Source organism: Nilaparvata lugens, chromosome 9 (assembly GCF_014356525.2).
Source record: "Nilaparvata lugens isolate BPH chromosome 9, ASM1435652v1, whole genome shotgun sequence".
Taxonomy (NCBI): domain Eukaryota; kingdom Metazoa; phylum Arthropoda; class Insecta; order Hemiptera; family Delphacidae; genus Nilaparvata; species Nilaparvata lugens.
The window spans coordinates 21,552,002-21,572,395 of NC_052512.1; the positions used below are offsets into that span (position 1 = coordinate 21,552,002).

The window sequence follows — 20,394 nt, forward strand, 5'->3', positions numbered from 1 at the left end:
AAAAATTTCTTCTAAGAAAACTTCTTATACTGATAGCTTGATGGAATACAAATCGAAAAACTTTGGAGAATATCATCAGTAGAAAGTTTATTTCTAGCCTTGAATAGCTGGAGACAGAAAATTGGCTTTCCGAAACGGGGCGTAGTCGCATTTTACATTTAAATTAAAATATCTTGGAACCGAGCTTTATCCTATTATTTAATTAGGCGAGCAATTTCTGTATATCTAGCTATTTCCATATCTGGTTATCTGGATATTTATATGGTTATTTAAGGGTATTCACAATGTTGGTTTAGTCAGCTAAAGTCCTTTTTGAAAACTCTGAATTGTGAACACCCCTCTAAAACATTCTGCTATTAGCCAAGGTCTATAAATACTGGTCATGACACTCATGTTCCTTATGGAGCGGCCATGATGTTGGGTCTTTATGACGGTACATTTGAAATATTCCAATCTGCTCATAAAAAAATCATGTATTAAGCTATTTGAAAACAATATTCTGGTTCAGATAATATGTAAATTCAGGTTTTAGATTTTTTGATAATGAAATTTCAATAATAAAAGGTTTATAATTCATTTTTTGTCAATGAAAATTGTTCTTATTCTTGTAACTTGTTATGATTCATAAGGCATTGGGACAAAAGGCAAACCTCAAAAAGAGTTTGAAGTTCCCAATCTAAAAATGGAAAAACAACAATACAGTTCCTAGTTGGAATCTAAATATTATTATTCTGTGGGAAGAATTTATTTTATAATTCAAAGCCAAGCAATATTTCTTGAACAATATAACTAAATTACACATCATGTTGTTCAATATATGATGATAAGATTGATAACAGCTGATAAATTTGAAAATTGGTGAACTACAACCCCATAAAATAACGATTTGGCAATGCATCACGGGACTGTGTCATGACCTGTATTCATAGACCTTGCTATTAGCTAACTGCAGTAGCGATCCAAGCGGATAATTTGTGTAACTCAAAGTTAGTTTGAAAAAGTAAGATTATAAACATGTGGCTGCCTTTTTAACAGAGATAGCTATAGTTAGCATACTCAAACCTGTGCTATCTGCTATCTCGTCTGTTATTTTTTTTCAAATGTACCACTATGGCATTGAGTTAACACAGACTTAGCAAATAGCTGGAGTTAGCGAATAGCTTGACTTAGCCAGCTACTGTAACTCCAACATTGTGAATACCCCTCTCATGTTCAACGGATCTCGAAAACAGCTCTAGCGATTTTCACGAAATTTGGTTTATGATATGAAAATTCGATTGCACTAGGTCTCATCCCTGGGAAAACCCGCTGAGGGACATGGAAAGGATAATTCATCCTTAGCAAACAGATGATAATATCATCGTCTCTCGATAACAGAAGATGCGTGTGCCTGTGTGGGAGAGAGACAGAATTATTTCCAGCTGTGTAGTTATGATCAATCAGCGAGAAATTTTATCTAGCTGGACAATTTAATCGACCTAATCAACATAATCTGATTTGTTGACATGACATGATAATCCTCCTAAACTAGAGTATATCATAATTTTCAAAGTTGATCATTATTTGACAATTTTAAGTGATTAGTGAGTGTTATTCAATTTGGTCTGTAAATAATCTAAATTGGGAATTTTTTGTTCTCAAATGTTTGAACAGAAAATTGAACATGAATTCAAGTGTATGGAACATAACCGACTTTATGGACTATTTATAGTGTATAAATAAAAATTCGGGGAAGAAACAGTTTTAGGCTGTGCCTGTTAGTCCTTTTTCAATCATTTTAAAGAATTGTGTCCGGTTTATCAAAAGCCAATAAATGAATAACGAGCGAAGCTCGGTGCCCCGATATCTTATTGATAAACAGAACACAATTCTCTAAACTGATCATGTTCATATTTCACAGCTTGCTATACGTCAGATTATGAATTTTGGGGATGTGATATTTTGATTTTCCACAGAATTTTCCACAGAATCACTCGCTCACTTTTTACTATCCACAGACGACGAAAGTCTTAGCTGTTCCAGCCAAGGATGAATTATCCTTTCAATGTCATTCAGCGAGTTTTCCCAAGGATGAGACCTAGTGCAATCAAATGTTCCAAATTTCGTGAAAATCGTTAAAGCCATTTTCGAGATCCGTTGAACATAAATAACCAGATATAAAAATATAAACAGACATAAAGAAATTGCTTGCTTAATATAAGAGGATATCAAAAAACTGGAAAACTTAGCACAAAATGAAATAAAGAAAAAATGGTGTGAAGCTTCAGCTACTATGAATTACTGAGAAATGTTTCATTTCATCAAGGAAAAACATTTCCAAATATAGAAATGAGAAAATCCTATTATATTGAGCGAGCAATTTCTGTATATCTGTTAATATTTTTCTGGTTATCTGGCTATATGGTTATCTGGTTATATGATTACAGTATTTATGTTCAACGGATCTCAAAAACGGCTCTAACAATTTTCACGAAGTTTGGAATAAATGTTTAAACATTTAAACATTTAAACATTCAAACATTTGAACATTTAAACATTTAAACATTTAAACATTTAAACATTTAAACATTTAAACATTTAAACATTTAAACATTTAAACATTTAAACATTTAAACATTTAAACATTTAAACATTGAACATTTAAACATTTAAACATTTAAACTTTAAACATTTAAACATTTAAACATTTAAACATTTAAACATTTAAACATTTAAACATTTAACATTTAAACATTTAAACATTTAAACATTTAAACATTTAAAATTTAAACATTTAAACATTTAAACATTTAAACATTTAACATTAAACATTTAACATTTAAACATTTAAACATTTAAACATTTAAACATTTAAACATTTAAACATTTAAACATTTAAACATTTAAACATTTAAACATTAAACATTAAACATTTAAACATTTAAACATTTAAACATTTAAACATTTAAACATTTAACATTTAAACATTTAAACATTTAAACATTAAACATTTAAACATTTAAACATTTAAACATTTAAACATTTATACATCTAAACATTTAAACATTTAAACATTTAAACATTTAAACATTCAAACATTCAAACATTTAAACATTTAAACATTTAAACATTCAAACATTAAACATTTAACATTCAAACATTTAAACATTTAAACATTCAAACATTTAAACATTCAAACATTTGAACATTTAAACATTCAAACATTTAAACATTTGAACATTTAAAATGTTAATAATGAATCTTAGACCTCTCTTCGTTCGGTCAATAACAACTATGTATATGTTTTGTCAATAAACTCCTCTGGTTTCAATCCATTGGCAATCACATAAATTATCATTATTATTATTTTTATTATTATTATTATTATTATTATTATTATTATTATTATTATTATATCATTATTATTATTATTATTCTTATTATTATTATTATTATTATATATTATTATTATTATTATTATTATTATTATTATTATTATTATATTATTATTATTATTATTTTTATTATTATTATTATTATTATTATTATTATTATCATTATTATTATTTTTATCAACTAGTACTACGAGAAAGGAACTTCAATGAATATACTTCCAAAGCCGGGTCCATACTGAACAAATGTTCGACAAACACGTTTTATGAAACAGTTTGGGCAAATTTTCTTATGTTTGACAAACAATGTTTGCCCCATGGCCAGTGGGGACCACCAAAGAAAATATTTTATAGTGGGGAGAACAGGTTTTGTGTTTTACAGCAAACACTGAAAATGTTTGCAAAAGCAGTTGTTTTTGTTTGACAAACAATGATTGTCCAAACTTTTTAAAATGTTTGTCCCTGAGCCCCTGATGAACAAACATATATGTCGGAAATTTGTTCATTGTGGACACAGCTCTGAATTACACCTCAGGTGTAATCTCTGAGGTGTGAAATTTCTTTCTAGACGAATTGATAAAAGTCATGCCAGATCTAAAATTTGATTTGAAGCAAAACGAAGTTATTCAGTATATTGATTTATGACAGAAATAATATGTATTCAATTTTCAATTTCTACACTTGAGAACTTGCTAACTTGCTGCATTTGAATTTGGACCTCGCTCATTCTCTATGGAACTAAATTTTGAGCTAAATACGAAAACAACAGAAGTTCGGCACTCACCATTCAAACTTTTGGAATTCACCGTTCAACACTCAATATATGAAGTAAGAAAAGTCACTATACTTAACTTGAATTCATCCACATAATTAATCCACTGATTTTACCTCTACTAATACTTCACATTCGGATTACTGATAAATGCAAACTAAAACAAAATTACTGATAATGTAAATCTTTCCAATTTGACCCTCTGAGGGCCGTTTGCACAGTGACAGTTGAAACTAAATTTCATTTTAAACTGGATTGAATCCGTATCAAGTCTAGTTTGTTATCATGTATTTCATTTTGGGTTTAAGCAACCAGCTGATTAAATCGAGTTTAAGCTTTGACTGTGCATACGGCCCTAAATGGTAAACAGACCCATTCAGAGGACCGAGGCTCGCACACTGCTATACTCCGTACAAAATTACTTCTGACTTGGAGAAATATGCGGCGCAGGGAAAGGGAGGGAGTTCAGCCAATTACAGTGATGGATATTCATAGGTGGAAGCTCAGTAACCAATTTGTCGATAAGAGTCAGTCGACTAAATGCTTCCAGAGAGGAAACTCCGTAAGTTTAACATGAGCGCTTGAATACTCACTATAGTAGCACAAGCGGAAATAAGTCTCTCAAGGCCACTGCAATGTTGCCACTGGTTGCCCTCACTCGACCAATCTATATACATTGACTATATTTCTACACCATGAAGATCACTCTTTCCTTCATACCTTCCCTCTTCTTCTTTTCCGTCACTACTTGTAACAAATTCTTTTGAGCACGTCAGGTTCAAAAGTTCTATTGTGTCATTCTTTGAAGTTAGAACAATAACATCCCCCGTTACCTCCTTCCCACCACCGCTATCTTGAGTCATGACATCAAGAAATCCTATTTTATAATCATGATTAGATTTCTCTTTATGGATGCAAGTATTAATGGACTGAGCTATTATTTCATAAAGGTTACTTGAAACTTTTATAATAATCAATTAGAAGTGGAGTGAAGTAATTTTATTTATTTTATTCAATATTCTTTTAGTGTCCACTTCACTCTGAATTTTCCACTTTGCATGAATTCTCATTTGATCAATTCTCATTCAAACACCTGTTGAAAGTTACATGTATTTTACATAATACTAGCAGGTAACCCGTGCTATGCAAGGGTCCTTCCTAAAACTTGACGTAATGAAATCTAGAAGAATTCAAAATAGGCCTATGAACAGTGAGTCAGTCATTCTATCAGGGCTCGAATAATTTTGAAATTCCAATTGAATAAAAATGGAAGAATATAATTTCTTTAGGCCTATAATAGGCCTATGAACAGTGAGTCAGTCATTCTATCAGGGCTCGAATAATTTTAAAATTTCAATTAAATAAAAATGGAAGAATATAATTTCTTTATGTGAATAGCAACACCTTCATTGAAAGACATATTAACTGCATGCGTTTTCATATTGCTGATACAGCATTGATGAAACAGTAGACGTTTATTTATCATTTGTCTCAAAAATTGTTCTAGCTGAAAAATTAATAATCCATGCCACGAGTAGGCCTGAACATTGCATCAGGAAAACGAAGTTTCAAAACTATGTTTTTCAGGTAGAAAGCAATATAGAAACAGATGTTCCTTTTTTAATTTCGACCATGTGATTTGGTGATTTTTAATGAAATCGAATGTACCATTAATTGAATTCAAACATTAATTCTGAAAAATCTAGAAGGAAAATTAAAATTTGGGCTTCCAGGTGCACGATTGATATTTTTAGAATCTATGTGAAAAATTTGGAGATCTAAATCATTCCCGTTTTTCAATCCACAAGTTGAGATGTTTTGATGCATACAAATGAACAAACGAACACACAAATAAACACAACCCTACTCTCTCTTATCATATAGATACTAGCAGGGCACCCGTGCTTCGCTACGGGAATTAAAATATGAGATTATTTCTGTAAAACTTTATAATCTATATTCTACCAAAATTTTTATAATCGTTTTTTCAGATTAGGTTACAACTTGGCATGAAAATTATTGAATCAAATCATTTGAATAATTTCAATTGATGTGTTTGAAGTGCTCTGTAGAATAGTAGACTCATTGCAACGAATTTTGTGGTAGATTAGGTGGGGAAAGAGTTGACCTCGACTCTATACATTGACAATAATTGATATTTCCTGTTCACAGTTATCCAATTAGTAGTGATCAGGTTATTTTTGCTTTTATTTGATGCAATTGAAAATGGAATTCCAAATTAAGTTTATTTGAATTTGTTGACTTTGGTATCCAAGGATCTCTTACTTACTCTGGAATTTTTGGCATAGCCTATCACTCACTTCTCGTTTCACTAATTCACAAGTGTGAAAGCAGCCAATCATGATTGAATAATCTCATGAGAATTTATCATAGCAGGGTTTTTCTAATAGAAGGCTTCTCTGATTGGTTCTCGTGGTATTCAAACCGGATTAGGCATTAACAGACAGTGCAAATTTTTGGTCTCTCAAGGCCATGGCTGCGTACAAACATAGAGCAACAGAGGTACCAATACAACAGAATCTGAAGAATTTATTCGCATTACTATCACCTCACAATGAACAACCATATGTTTGGAAAGATCGATTTAAAATTTCTTTTGCTATCATCCGGTCACTCTCTGAACCTATTCTTCCAGATTTTCCATGAATACTGCAATGTTTTAAAATAAGGTCGCCAAATTTGGTAACTCAACTACAGCTATGATAATCTTTTCCATTTGCTCACACTCTCACGTTTTCAACAGACTATGGAAAACTTTTGTCTGATCAACTGCTACTTTAAGGACCAATAATTTTTTCTCAAGGAACTTCAGTGAATTTCCTCAGAGTTGAGACCTGTTCCAAAATAATGTTTTTTGTCGCAAACCCACTATATTCCTGATTCAATCAGAACCGTTATAGCCGATTTCGAGATCCGTCCGACATACATACATATCCTAAAACACACAGTCATATTCAAACAGGAATTGCTTTCTTGGTATAATTGACTTCATTATGATTCATTCAATGAGAGCTTAATTCACATAATAATAGCACCTGGCATCAAAAGCAAAAATGTCAAACATAATTGAAATTGAAACAATAGCGATCATTATTATCTCCATCTGATCTAAAGTAACCAAATTATAGTAAGATTCACATCAATGTGTCAGCATCGTTTTAATGAGGAGCATTGATGCTGTCAATGAGGAATACTGACAGTATCAAGTGAATATCAACAAACTGTTATCCATATTCTCCAATATTTTTATCGAAAGCTACCTTCTATTTACTTTGGTAAAACAATGAATGTTTGGGAATGATATTAATTCATGGCGAAAGCGATTTATTTCTATGGAAGATATTTTTACTTAAGGAAAAGCAACAACAGCTATTTGGCCGTTAATAGATAACCCCTTTCTTTCACCCAAGTTAATTTCTGGCCGAACTTCCTCATTCTTTGCAAACAGATTCCACAACAGAAACTTCAGAAGCTATAAAAATACCCTCCATATATCATACTGAATTATTAAAATTTCATCGAAATTGTATAAGCAGTTTTTGCGAACTGTCGGATGTGCAAACAAAATTAGTCTTGATAGAATAAGATCAATTTATTGATAGAAGAAACTCCACTCATAAAATGTTATTCTATGATAAATAAAAATTATTATCCATACTCCCAGGAATAGCTCTGATTGAAGCAGCAGTGCCCAATCAATTTGTTCTCGATAAATGCATTTCAATCAGTTCTTTGACTTGTTGCCAACCTAACAAAGTCAACTCAACTTAATGTCAACCTGACAAAATTATTAATTTAGTTGCCAGTTATCAACTGTTTCGAAGAGGTACTCTCTCTAGATTATAGTTCTATGGTAACATATGATATGGACATTTCAATATTATAATTAAGAGATTGGTAGAAGAAGAATATACATACTATAAGACGAAAATCAAACCTTTGAAAACAACCCTTAAAGTTGAAATATCGCCAAAATATTTCTTAGTGAGCACCTAGGACTTATAAGAAAGCTATATTCAAAGTTTTGTTGCAATCCATCCAGTAGTTTTCCAGAGATCGTGATTGATTGATTGATTGATTGAGTACTTTATTTATGTAGATTACAATATATACTGGCTTATACACTTATATAAAATAGCTTACAATACAGCAAAGTTATAGATGAGTTTACATAATATAGACTAAGAAAATAACTATTGAACTGTATATGATATGAAAAAGCAATTTGTAATATAATAACTATAGATAATAATCATATTGTTATGCATCTACATAAATTGGCGGAGCTTTGGACATATCAATGTCCATTCTTTGGGAAGAATATTAAAAATATCCTCCCCACTAACTCTCTACCAAAACGTTAATTTCGTTATTTAAACTAAGGATTTATTTATTAATGGAAATATTGTAAAAGTTTTAATCAATATGAATATTGAAGAGAAAAAAAAACAGAAAATTGATAAAGTAAAATAATATATAGGTAGATAAGATCAAATAATTGATTAATAAAATGAAGTAGGCTGAAAGTAGATCAGGGTTATCAAATTTCAGTAATATACAGCAGTATGCAGTGAATAATTGAAATAACATGAGTTTATATGATATATATATATATATATATATATATATATATATATATACAATTCGTTCTATAACATGGTTTAAAGGTTTATATTGGTGGAATGGGTGAGGGATGGTTGTCATGTGATCGTTCTAGGGCCGGACAGTTTCAGTCATTTGTTCCAAAATATGCTTTTTAAAGTCAGGTTGAAGCTCGCTCGGCTCTCGATAGACCTGATAGAAACAGGAAGTGTATTCCATGCACGACAGGCACTGACTAAGAAGGATTTTGTGAAAATAGTAGTTCGATGATTGGGTATCCTTAAAGTACTTTCTCCGGTTCTAGTATGTAAAGCATCTATCCTCCTACCTTCAGAGACAAATTTGAAATCATCTTTAAAATAGTTCGGATTACCGTATTTCAAGATATCTCTAACAAGCTTGACTATTCGAAAAAGCCTCTGATCGGGAAGCTTCAATGTTGAACTAGCAATGTGTGCTGGGGTGATATGATCATGGCGTTGGAGAGAGTAGACGAAACGTAGACAATAATTTTGGCAACGCTGTAGTTTATCATTCAGAGTGACTTGCATATCATTAAGAACAGAATTACAATACATTAAATGTGGGAAGATGAGAGATTGAACCAATAATAATTTAATGTTTCTAGGGATGATATCGTGCATTTTGTTCAATGCATGCATGGCTGAGAATACCTTTTTACACGTTTTGTTCACTTGTTCTGACCAGTCAAGAGTATTATTCATAATAATGCCTAAATTTTTAACTGAGCTACAGTAAGGAATGTCATTACCGTCTACACTAATTTTTTGAATCGATTCAAGGTCAATATTGTTTATAAGACGAGAATATCCAATTATAATGGGTTGTGTTTTGATGGGATTAAGCTTAAGGCCATTTTTCTTTGTCCATTCCACTATCGAATTGATATCCTGATTCATTATCCCAACTGTTTCATTAATTTTTGTTATGGGACAGCTTAAATAGATTTGAAGGTCGTCTGCATAAGTATGGAAACTGGAGAATTTGATAATGGAAGAAAGGTCATTAGCATACAAAGTGAAGAGGAGAGGGCCTAAAATTGAACCTTGTGGTACTCCATGCATAACGTTTTTCCAAGTTGACTTTTTGTCACCGACAGATACACATTGTTTCCTACCTAATAGATAGGATTTAAACCGAACTAACGAGTTGTGACTGAAACCAAGAATAGCCAACTTATTCAGAAGGACTGTATGATCAACAGTATCAAATGCTTTAGAAAAATCAAATAGGGTGATCAGTGATCAGTGAGTGAGTCAGTGAGTCAGTGAGATAAGAACTTTATAAGTATAGATAATCATTATGTACAATACATTACAATACATAGTTGTAAAACTGTGAACTATATTGTCCTCGTCATAGTCAACAACCAGAGAAGACAAACAATACTCCACTCTCACACACATTCACTTTTTCTCTTACTCGCCACCCTTAGTACAAAGTGGCAACAGTGTTGGTAGAGACGGGTGGTGGTGTCAGGAGAAAACTTTGATCTTGAGAGACCCATTTTCACTTGGGCAACTATAGAAATTGCTTGCTGGTTCAGAACGGAAACATCTCATCCGTTGTATCCCTACCTCTGTATGACTTCACTGCTGCGCATGTCCCTCCCAAGTCGAAAGTAATTCTGTACGAAGTATAGTAGCTTCTTCTTCTTCTTCTTCTTCTTCTTCTTCTTCTTCTTCTTCTTCTTCTTCTTCTTCTTCTTCTTCTTCTTCTTCTTTTCTTCTTCTTCTTCTTTTCTTCTTTCTTCTTCTTCTTCTTCTTCTTCTTTCTTCTTCTTTCTTCTTCTTCTTCTTCTTCTTCTTCCTTCTTCTTCTTCTTCTTCTTCTTCTTCTCTCTTCTTCTTCTTCTTCTTCTCTTCTTTTCTTCTTCTTCTTCTTCTTCTTCTTCTTCTTCTTCTCTTCTTCTTCTTCTTCTTCTTCTTCTTCTTCTTCATTCTTCTTCTTCTTCTTCTTCTTCATTCTTCTTCTTCTTCTTCTCTTCTTCTTCTTCTCTTCTTCTTCTTCTTCGTCTTCTTCTTCTTCTTCTTCTTCCTTCTTCTTCTTCTTCTTCTTCTTCTTCTTCTTCTTCGTCTTCTTCTTCTCTTCTTCTTCTTCTTCTTCTTCTTCTTCTTTTCTTCTTCTTCTTCTTCTTCTTCTTTTCTTCTTAACTCTCCGTTCCCAAAGAGGATGGAATTGGAAGAAGATTTCATTATAATATTATTATGATTTTTGTCGATGACAGGTGTACGAGGAAAAATATAAGGGTATCAACATCAAAAAAAATGTCTCTCGTTAAGGGGATACAGTTCTACAAATATCAATCAAACGCATTTTTCGAAGTAAATTCGGGAAATTTGGATAAGTGGATGGATATCAAAATGTTCATACAGGAGTGTAAGGTCAGTACAAGCCCATTTCTTTTTTTTTAGAGCTCATTAAACGTCTTAACGAAATCTAGAGTAAAATTCCGTTTAAAACACAATGCGTGGGGATGCAGAGCATAAGCGAATTAAACGTCTAGTTCAAACAGCTTTATTAAAGCACAAATATGAGTCGGCTGACCTGATTCTTAACATATCCAATCAGGCTTAAAATATTTTACATAACCCGTGACTCATGGACTGATCGAAGTGTGTCAATACACAATAGAAGAAAAACTATTTTGCTCAAGCAATAATATCGCGTTTTAAGCTCTTAATACATAAATAGCTATCATTAACATGTTTTTCTTTTTATTCAGAATATAGAAGATTATTCAACAACTGAAAACAAGGGAAATTGAAAATAATCATTCATTTTCTCTTGAAATTCTGTATCGGAATCATATGATAATCTTTTTCATTTGAGGAGATGAAGTTGGATTCGAAATGACGGTTCCATGATGGCGGACCAGAATTTTGGACCAACAATAAATTAGTTTCTTTTTATTCGAATATGATCCGCAAAGGAACAAAGGTACTGTCAAATCAAAGTTAGTTACTCAATCACTTCCTTACTAGACGTGACGTCACGCTGGCATTCCCCCCACAACAATGAATGTTACACCTGTGAGAGTCCAACAACCTTCTGTCTACTAACGTTGCTGTCAAACTATCCTCGTAAGATAAATAAATATCAAGCTGTTCTCATCAACTCTGTATACAGATTTGTTCACGTCATGTTTCTGTATGTTTTGTGCAGAGAGAACAAGAGAAAATCTATAGAGTTGAGACTTTATTTGACTATAAAAAAGACTACTTTGGCACTAATTATATCACAGTAACAAGGATTCATCATCATGAAGGAGTCACAGCTGTTAAATATGGAGACGATATTCAAATTCGAGAAATAAAATTTGTGGACACATTGGAAGATAGCAAAGGCACTAAAGTGTTGCAGTTTGGTGAGTTTATCATTGAGATTTCATTGCATATTGTTGAGATACAGTTTATTTTACCCATACAGAATAAGGCTTCCGCCTATTTCTATGTGAGGCAATAAATAATATACGTTCAGCAACTGGAAGCTTGTACTTGTCATTGCTGTTTGCTACACTTTTCTCTATTCAAATTGGATAATCTTCTCCAATATAATTGTTAAGATCATTATAAGAGTGAGAAAAAGTGGCAACTGAAATTTTCAAGTGGTCCAATAAGCGAGTTATTGGTTGTTCAAAGTGCTAACTCCGTTTTCTTTCCAGATCATAAACGGTTCCGACTATATTAACAGAACTTCTTTAAAAAAATTCAAAAAATGTATCTTTTCAAACTGAATCATTTTATTCCCCATATCATTCATAAATAGAAAAGTAACATTTTTTGTGAATTCGATAACTTGTTTATTTTGTCATAAATCGCGAAAGAACGCATATAAGAACAAAGCCAATGATATACTGAATATATTAAGAAAAAAACTCTATTGGAAAATTCGAAGCCGTTTATGATCTGAAAAGAAAACGGAATTGAAGTCTTCAACAGCCCATAACTCGCTTATTAGACCACCTAATTCCAGTTGCCACTTTTTCTTACTCTTAATGATCTTAACAATTATATTGAAGAAGATTATCCAATTTGAGAAAAAAGTGAACCAAACAGCCTTGAATATTCAGCAGATTCTCAGTCATAGTGGATGAAAGCATCGTTGCCATGAGAAGTAAATTCGAATGTGAGCTCTCTCTCTCACTCCCTCTCTCTAGATTTTCTCTCTTAGTTATGTCAAGTGAGTAAACGTGTGTTAGTTCGGCTCCGTCTTCAAATAGATATTTCGTAGGGTTCAACAGTTCAATTCACTGCAAATTACACATCAAATTATTCAGTTTCTCGAGCTAAATTCAATAGTGAAATTATAATTTTGATTAACTCACACTCTTTTTATTTATCTTGAAAAAACATTCTCAATTCTTCAGTCTATCTTCTTGCCTGTAAAAGTGTAAATCCACCTAACGGTTCACTATGGTGCAACCGAACAGAGGCAAGCTGAAGAATGAGGTCAACGCTCCGAAGCCAGCTATTTCTGGATCATTGTCTGAAGAGACCCTTCGCATTATTCGACAGCAAATCGAAGCATCTGTACAAAATGCCGTCTCAATGGCTGTGAAGTCTATCTTCGAGGAACTTCAGGCATTGAAGGAGGAGAACAAGCAGCTGCACGATAGAATCCGTGAGCTGGAGGTGTGTTGTCACCTGAAGGTCGACGACCTCGAGCAATACGGGCGCCGACATTCAATATGTATTTTTGGAATCCCGGAGAGTGACAAAGAAGACACAGACCTGCTGGCGCTTGATGTCTTCAACAAGAAGCTGAACGTGTCCGTGACTCTGGCGGATGTTAACCACCCGCATCGAGTTGGAAGGCGTCAACCACCTCAACAAGGGCGAGCGAAGCCGAAGAATCGCCCCATCATCGTTTTTCTGTGCAGCTACCGAGCCAGAAAGATGATCTTCGACGGGAAGAGGAAGCTGAAGGGTTCCGTCGTCACGATTCGCGAGGATCTGACTACGGAGCGTCTCAAGATCCTCAACGCTGCGGCCGACCGTCATGGGCACAGGAATGTCTGGTCATCTGACAGGAGGATCAAGATCTCTATTGGCGAGGGAGGATCCAAGAGGGTCCACACAGTCGAGAGGATGACCGACCTTCTAAAAATAAAGGTAAATTGAATCATTTCAGCATTCAATGACTAAGGTGCCCTTCACTACAATAAAAGGAAATTTGTATTAATAAGTTTCAAAGTAGATATACCTTGGCATTTTTTATGAGCTGGCTTTCTGTTCTATAAATGAATCTTTCCACTGCTATTCATGATTATATATAAGGCAATTATTTCAAACTAAGGAAATCCACATTTGTTAATACTGATAAATAATTCATTTTGATATTAATACACAAAACCACGTTCTATGAATCAACTGTTATACTCCAGAGGGTACTAAGAAAATTATTATCTCTATTCTTACAATTACATCTCTTATCAAAATTATTTCCATAATTAATAATTTTTGAAATGCTGAATTCCAAATAAATTGGATGAATAACATACATTATGGATATAGATGTAATCTATAGGTATAGATAGTAATCTCTTCTATATTAGGTGTACTTAATGATATCATCTACTATTGTCACAGCTCGAACAATAGAAGCTAATGTGTGAAGAATTATTGATAGAACAGAAAGGCAGGTAGTCTGTTCATATGCTTATGTAGAAGCTGTGTTTCATTTAACAATATCTCAGACATTCATCACTGAAATATTACAGTACTCAATTTGCTGCTTTTATCGTTATTGCAACTCCCAATAACTGTTAGCCCTTGGTCTCACACTTTAAATCCTATTTAAAACGCAAATAATCTAGAATAATCTCTAGCACTTTCTCAATAGTCTCCTCTACTTCTCATTTTTCTTCTTCATCTTATAGTTATTATAATTACTAGAATATTGTTGTTGTTATTACATTTATTATAACTGTTGGGATTGTAGTGAAGATGATTATTTTCCATTCTTCTTTTTCTTCTTCTCCTTTTTCTTCTTCTCTTCTTCTTCTTCTTCTTCTCTTTCTTTTTTTTCCTTTTCTTCTTCTTCTTCCTTGATTAATTCCATCACAATACAAAGTTCTATTTCTTACTGTATAGTTCAGTTTCAAAAGTTCTTTTCAATTGTGCACATTTCTTCTTTCTCTTCTCTCCTTCCCTATTATTATCATTTTTTCCACTAGCTATCCAGCATGTTCAAATGTTTATTTGCTTTGTCACAGTAGATTACCTTTTCTATTTCTATCTGAGTACTTTCCACTAAAATCCATATTTGATATTCTATTCTTTCTCACAGTAAATCATACATTTATGAAAATATCATTCATTATCTGTTGTATAATGTATTATTTCTCAAGTAATAACTTTCTTCGAAAATTTCTCGTTTTTCTGCTGGCTTTTTCTTCTCTTTTGCAGTTTTTACTAGATTCCATTTCGCTCTATCTCCACCTTGTACACGATCTTCCACTACTGGATTAAATCTCTTTCTATCTCAACTTGGACTCGATTTTCCACTACGGTACTGGATTCCTTCTCGCTCTACCTCAACTTATTGGACTTTATTCTTCCACTACTGGATTCCTTCTCGCTTTATCTCTTCTTGGACTAGATCTTCCACTACCTAGATCAGTTCTTCCACAATCTTCATCTTATTCACCATTCGGATCATTCACCACTGGAACTCCACAGATCACAACATCTACATCTCCGATTAACTTCGAAGCAAGTAATTTTAAAGAACGATGTGACGGATAATTATTGTAGCCACATTCATTGCGTATCCATTGATTCATATTGTTATGTATTTGCGATCCAAGTTGACGCTGTGGAAGGGGAAACAGCCGACGCGGCTGATTCCCTTCACCATAGTAAACAGAATAATAATACTGCTGTCTACATTCATTGCATCTCATTTACACTTTGGCGCTCGAAACAATTAATTTTGTCCATTGTTTTGACATGCGCTGTATATAGATATTCACTTTTCAATACTCTAAAAAATATTACAATTTTCTTGATTCAACCATGCTCATGATAAAAATCAGGATTTCGTTGTTTGCTCACAGAACTTATTATATTAATTTCAAGTGTGCCTTCTCCATACGAGTCAGAGGTAACACAATTTGATAACTCTAGTTTCAGATATTGATGTTTTTCAACGAAGTTTCATGATATATTATGAGTCCGACTCCTTCATCTTATCCTTATTTTGTAAAAAATGAAGATTCAAAATTTCTTTTCATAGCTTTTCTTGTGTTTTATCTTGTTTCATCACTCTTTATAATTTAAACACTTGATAATGGAATAAATATCATCAGATCACGTGAACAAAAAAAATAGAATAAAAGGGTGGGCCTACCTGAGATACTATATAATAGATAACACTGTACTCCTGATAAGTTTAAAATTTTCAAGCTGAAAGTAGATTAATTTGTTGTACATTCGGTTCAAATATTCACAAATGTTACCAAATATTACCAATATTATCACATATAGTGAGAACGAATTACTCTGAAGCTTTCTATTCTAACTGAACATGAAGAGGCAATAGCAAGCCAGAATCGCAGTTCCGTTCAAATCATCATTATCAGAGCTTTCAAATTGATGCTATGTAACTATGGATGTTATCCCCATCTCACAATTTCCCTATTTATCCTTATCCTGATTCAGAATAAAGTAGTTGATCTCTATAATCACAAAAATCAATGTACAGTACCTATAATAAATGGTAAAAATAACAAAATTTCTAGTAATAATGCAACTTTTTCTAGGTACAAATTTCAAGGCTCATAAATTGACTTTTTCTCAATCACAGACAGAAATTCCAATGATCATCATAATAGTAATTTAATGAAAATTGTTTGTATTGTACATTGTTCGACGTAAGATAAGCTACATCTTTAAGGTAATCAACTTATTTAGGATTATCATGTTTATGAATGAAAGCAAGACTGTGATAGAAGATTAGTCAAACTGAAATATAAACATCATATACAATGCATATTTCTGATCAACTACAATATTACAAATGATAGTATCAAGCCGAAATGAATTGAGCAACTGAATTTCAAAGTTACTATCAACTGTTCAAATCGCACTGTGATTTCCTTTTACTTTCAAATGGATTGAATTGCCTCACTCTTCAACGTAACAATTATTGTAAAAAAACCAGTGGAATGTGAACGTCATCCAAATAGCATTTGAATTTCAATTTTCAGATCATGAAATTCATAAAAAAACTAATTCTTTAGAGAATAGTGATGAATTGCAAACAGTGCAAGTAGCATTGATACAAAGCGATACAATGAAAATCAACATCGATTAATTTAATACTGGACTTATCAAATTTATATTACCGTTAATTTATATTATTCATAAAGCTTATAAAATGTGAAACCAACATTTCTCTACTGGAGCAAAACATCGATAGAAAATAAAGAAGAGCCCATTATAAACACAATATACTTGTGTACTAGAATTCACTTGAACGAACTCACCACTTCAACCCTTCAATGATCACAATGAACTAGAATGGTATAAAAACCATGAAATTGATAATCAGGTACATTTTTCAAATAGCTTCACCCAACTAAATCTGTGAATGCAAAGTCATAAGAAATCATGTTCAATAGATTTAATTTGTATGCTTCAAATAGAAAATGATCTATTCTTTTGGTGCCCTAATCAAAATCAATTTCAATCAACATTGATCGACATAAAGAAAAGCTTCTGCCAAACTTGTGTAATGAATGACAAGATGCGAGTGGAGGTGAAAAATCGATATGTTAACAAAAATAATAGAAGATGATGAATCATCTTTCAATATTAATCTTATACGGTAGGGTACTTTGTGGTTAAATGTGAAACACTTTCATGATTTTCCTAACTTTTATGCATGCTTACTCTTCCTTAATTTGTATGTTTGCATGGCTTTCATCTTTAGAATCTACTGAATTTTCATATTGGACTGTATAAAATACTGTAGATTCAACTAGTAAGAACGGAAGATAAGCTACTTTACAGAGAGAATCATAGAAAGATTCAACTCAACAAGCCCAATGTATGAATTTATTCATGCCTCAGCCGTCATATATATTTGGCTGAACTGAAGGTATATTATCAACCTGGCTTGGAGAATATTAACTGTAGAAAACAGTAAACTCTGCACGCCATGATTTATCATGAAATTCTCACTGTTAACACTATTGTAATCTATGATTTATCTCAGTTTTTGACATTCATAACTTATGATAAATTTTAGCATGAAATTATGATCATACACACATATTTTAAATATGTTTTATATTATGTAATAGTATGAATATTTTATCGGTTGCAAACAATATTATATAACATATAATATATAACAACAAAATTATTTTAGAGAATTAAAATGTGGAAAATTATTTTCATCGCATGTCAAAACAATAGACAAAATTGATTGTTTCGAGCGCCATAGTGTGAATAAGATGCAACTTAAAATATTTACTGTATTTTACTGTTTACTATGGTGAAGAGAGTCAGCCACGCCGTACCACGTTGACTGTTTCCCTTTCTACAGCGTCAAATCGAATCACAAATAAATAACAATATACATCAATTGATTCGCAATGAATGTAGCTACATTAATTATTTGTCTAATTTTCTTTAGATTATTTGCTTCGAAGTTAATCAGAGAAAACAAAAATCATATCGAAAAACCCCTAAATTTTTTCATATATATTATTTTATCAAAGAAACTATTTGATTTATTGAGGAAATGAATGCAACTAATATTTCAGTCCATAATGAAGCGGATCAAATGACATATGATAGATTTTTTTCCGATTAATGGTTACAGAGATAATTGATTTCCAGTTTGCTATTTACTATGGCTAAGAGAGTCAGCCGCGCCGTTCCGCGTCGACTGTTTCCCCTTCCACTGCGTCAAATAAAATCGCAAATACATAACAATATACATCAATGGATTTGCAATGACAGTGACTACATTTATTATTTGGCTCATTTTCCTTTAAAACTACTTGTTCCGAAGTTAATCGAAGAAAACAAAAAAATCAAATCATAAACCCTCTAAATTTTTACGTATATATTATTTTATCAAGAGAACTGTTGATTTTATTGGAAAAATTAATATAACCAATATTGTAGTCCATAATGTAACAAATCGAATGGCATATAATAGAACTGTTTCCGAACAATGGTTACAGAGATAATTGATTTCTCGTGTTTACCTGCATTTTTCATGTTTTAGGTGGCTGGGGCGGAGAGCTCCAAGGGGATTTCTTGGGACTTTTGGGAGAATGACCCTTTGGGAGGGTTCTATCGATGGTGGGAAATTCAGCTTTTATTCAATTTTCGGATCGAAACTGCTTTTTTGGACCTTCATTGACTGGGCTATATTACAAATTGCTTTTTTTCGTATCATATACAGTTCAGTTGCAGTTGTCAATTTGTCGATTATAGTCAGTAGTCTGACTGCTCCCAGACAGGAGACTTCGCATGTGTAGCATGAGAACATGGACAGTCACTAGAAGTTGGAGAACACTGGCCGCTTCAAATCGGCAACATGTATCAATTATGTTCCATGCTTTTTCTGCTGCATATGTCCTTTCCAAGTCGAAAGTTATATTGCATGGACCATAGTCGTGTGAGCTTCAAGCTCTTTTATACAATGGTCGTTAATGTTTTGTGAATATTATTTGATTGTATGGATTAGTACAAATAAATTTGAATTTGTTTTTGCGTTTTCTCAGTTTTCTAGTAATCGACAGAATATTTACAAATCTAATACACATGCTTTGCTGAGATGTACGGATTTAGTATAAAATGTATCAGAAGGGCTTTGAAATACCGCCAAGATACTGTACGGCTACTTCCACACGATAGGAGACGTGCAACTTGAACACTGAACAGTGTTCCTATCCAGGAACCTCGTTTTGTCACGTCTTTTCCCCTCGAGGCAAGCAGAAACCGGCTTGGATCGAGATACTAGCGGACAAATCATCACTTTCACATGATGATTCTATGTCTCTCCGGTCACCACTTTTTCTCAAAAACTATCTTTCTTGAAAATGAAGATAGAAAGATTCTGATTTCGGATTTGGATTCAGCGACCCAAATTCTTTTGTTTTTTCACAGAAAAAACATTTTTGTGATTAAATTGTAATAGAGCACATTATCATATTGATCTTCTAAATCCAGTTACATGTACATCGATTTTCGTAAAATTGAATTTTTACCGTTCCTATGAATTCTAAGAATTCTATGAATTCTTTATACAGGTTCAGCACAACTTCTTAAATAATATTATGTTTGCTTCAACAGAATTCATAAGGACTACAAAACATCGAACAACAAAAAAACGCTTTCTGAGTAACTGGCTTTAACAAAGCATGGCTTCACAAAATACAGTACGATAATTTAGAATAGTTAGTACAATGGTTATGCTTTTCGCATTATGGCAGCACTGTGCTTGCTCACTCACTTCTCCAGTTGACACTTGTTGAGTTGTCAGTTGTTTACTTGACTTGACTTTGACACCTGTCATTACGCAATGTCTGAGTTTGATGTGGAGCTGTTGATTACTGCAGTTTGCTTCCGACCTGCTCTTTGGG

At 32.7% G+C, this 20,394-nt stretch overlaps 1 protein-coding gene across 2 annotated transcripts in view; it reads left to right on the top strand.

Moving 5' to 3' along the window:
- LOC111052006 overlaps nucleotides 1-20,394 on the top strand; it is a 469,556-nt gene that overhangs the window by 290,486 nt on the left and 158,676 nt on the right. For both annotated transcript variants that reach the window (XM_039435624.1, XM_039435625.1), the window contains exons 23-24: nucleotides 11,014-11,170; nucleotides 11,952-12,153. In XM_039435624.1, coding sequence (XP_039291558.1) covers nucleotides 11,014-11,170; nucleotides 11,952-12,153 — 359 coding nt within the window. The remainder of the gene's footprint in view (nucleotides 1-11,013; nucleotides 11,171-11,951; nucleotides 12,154-20,394) is intronic.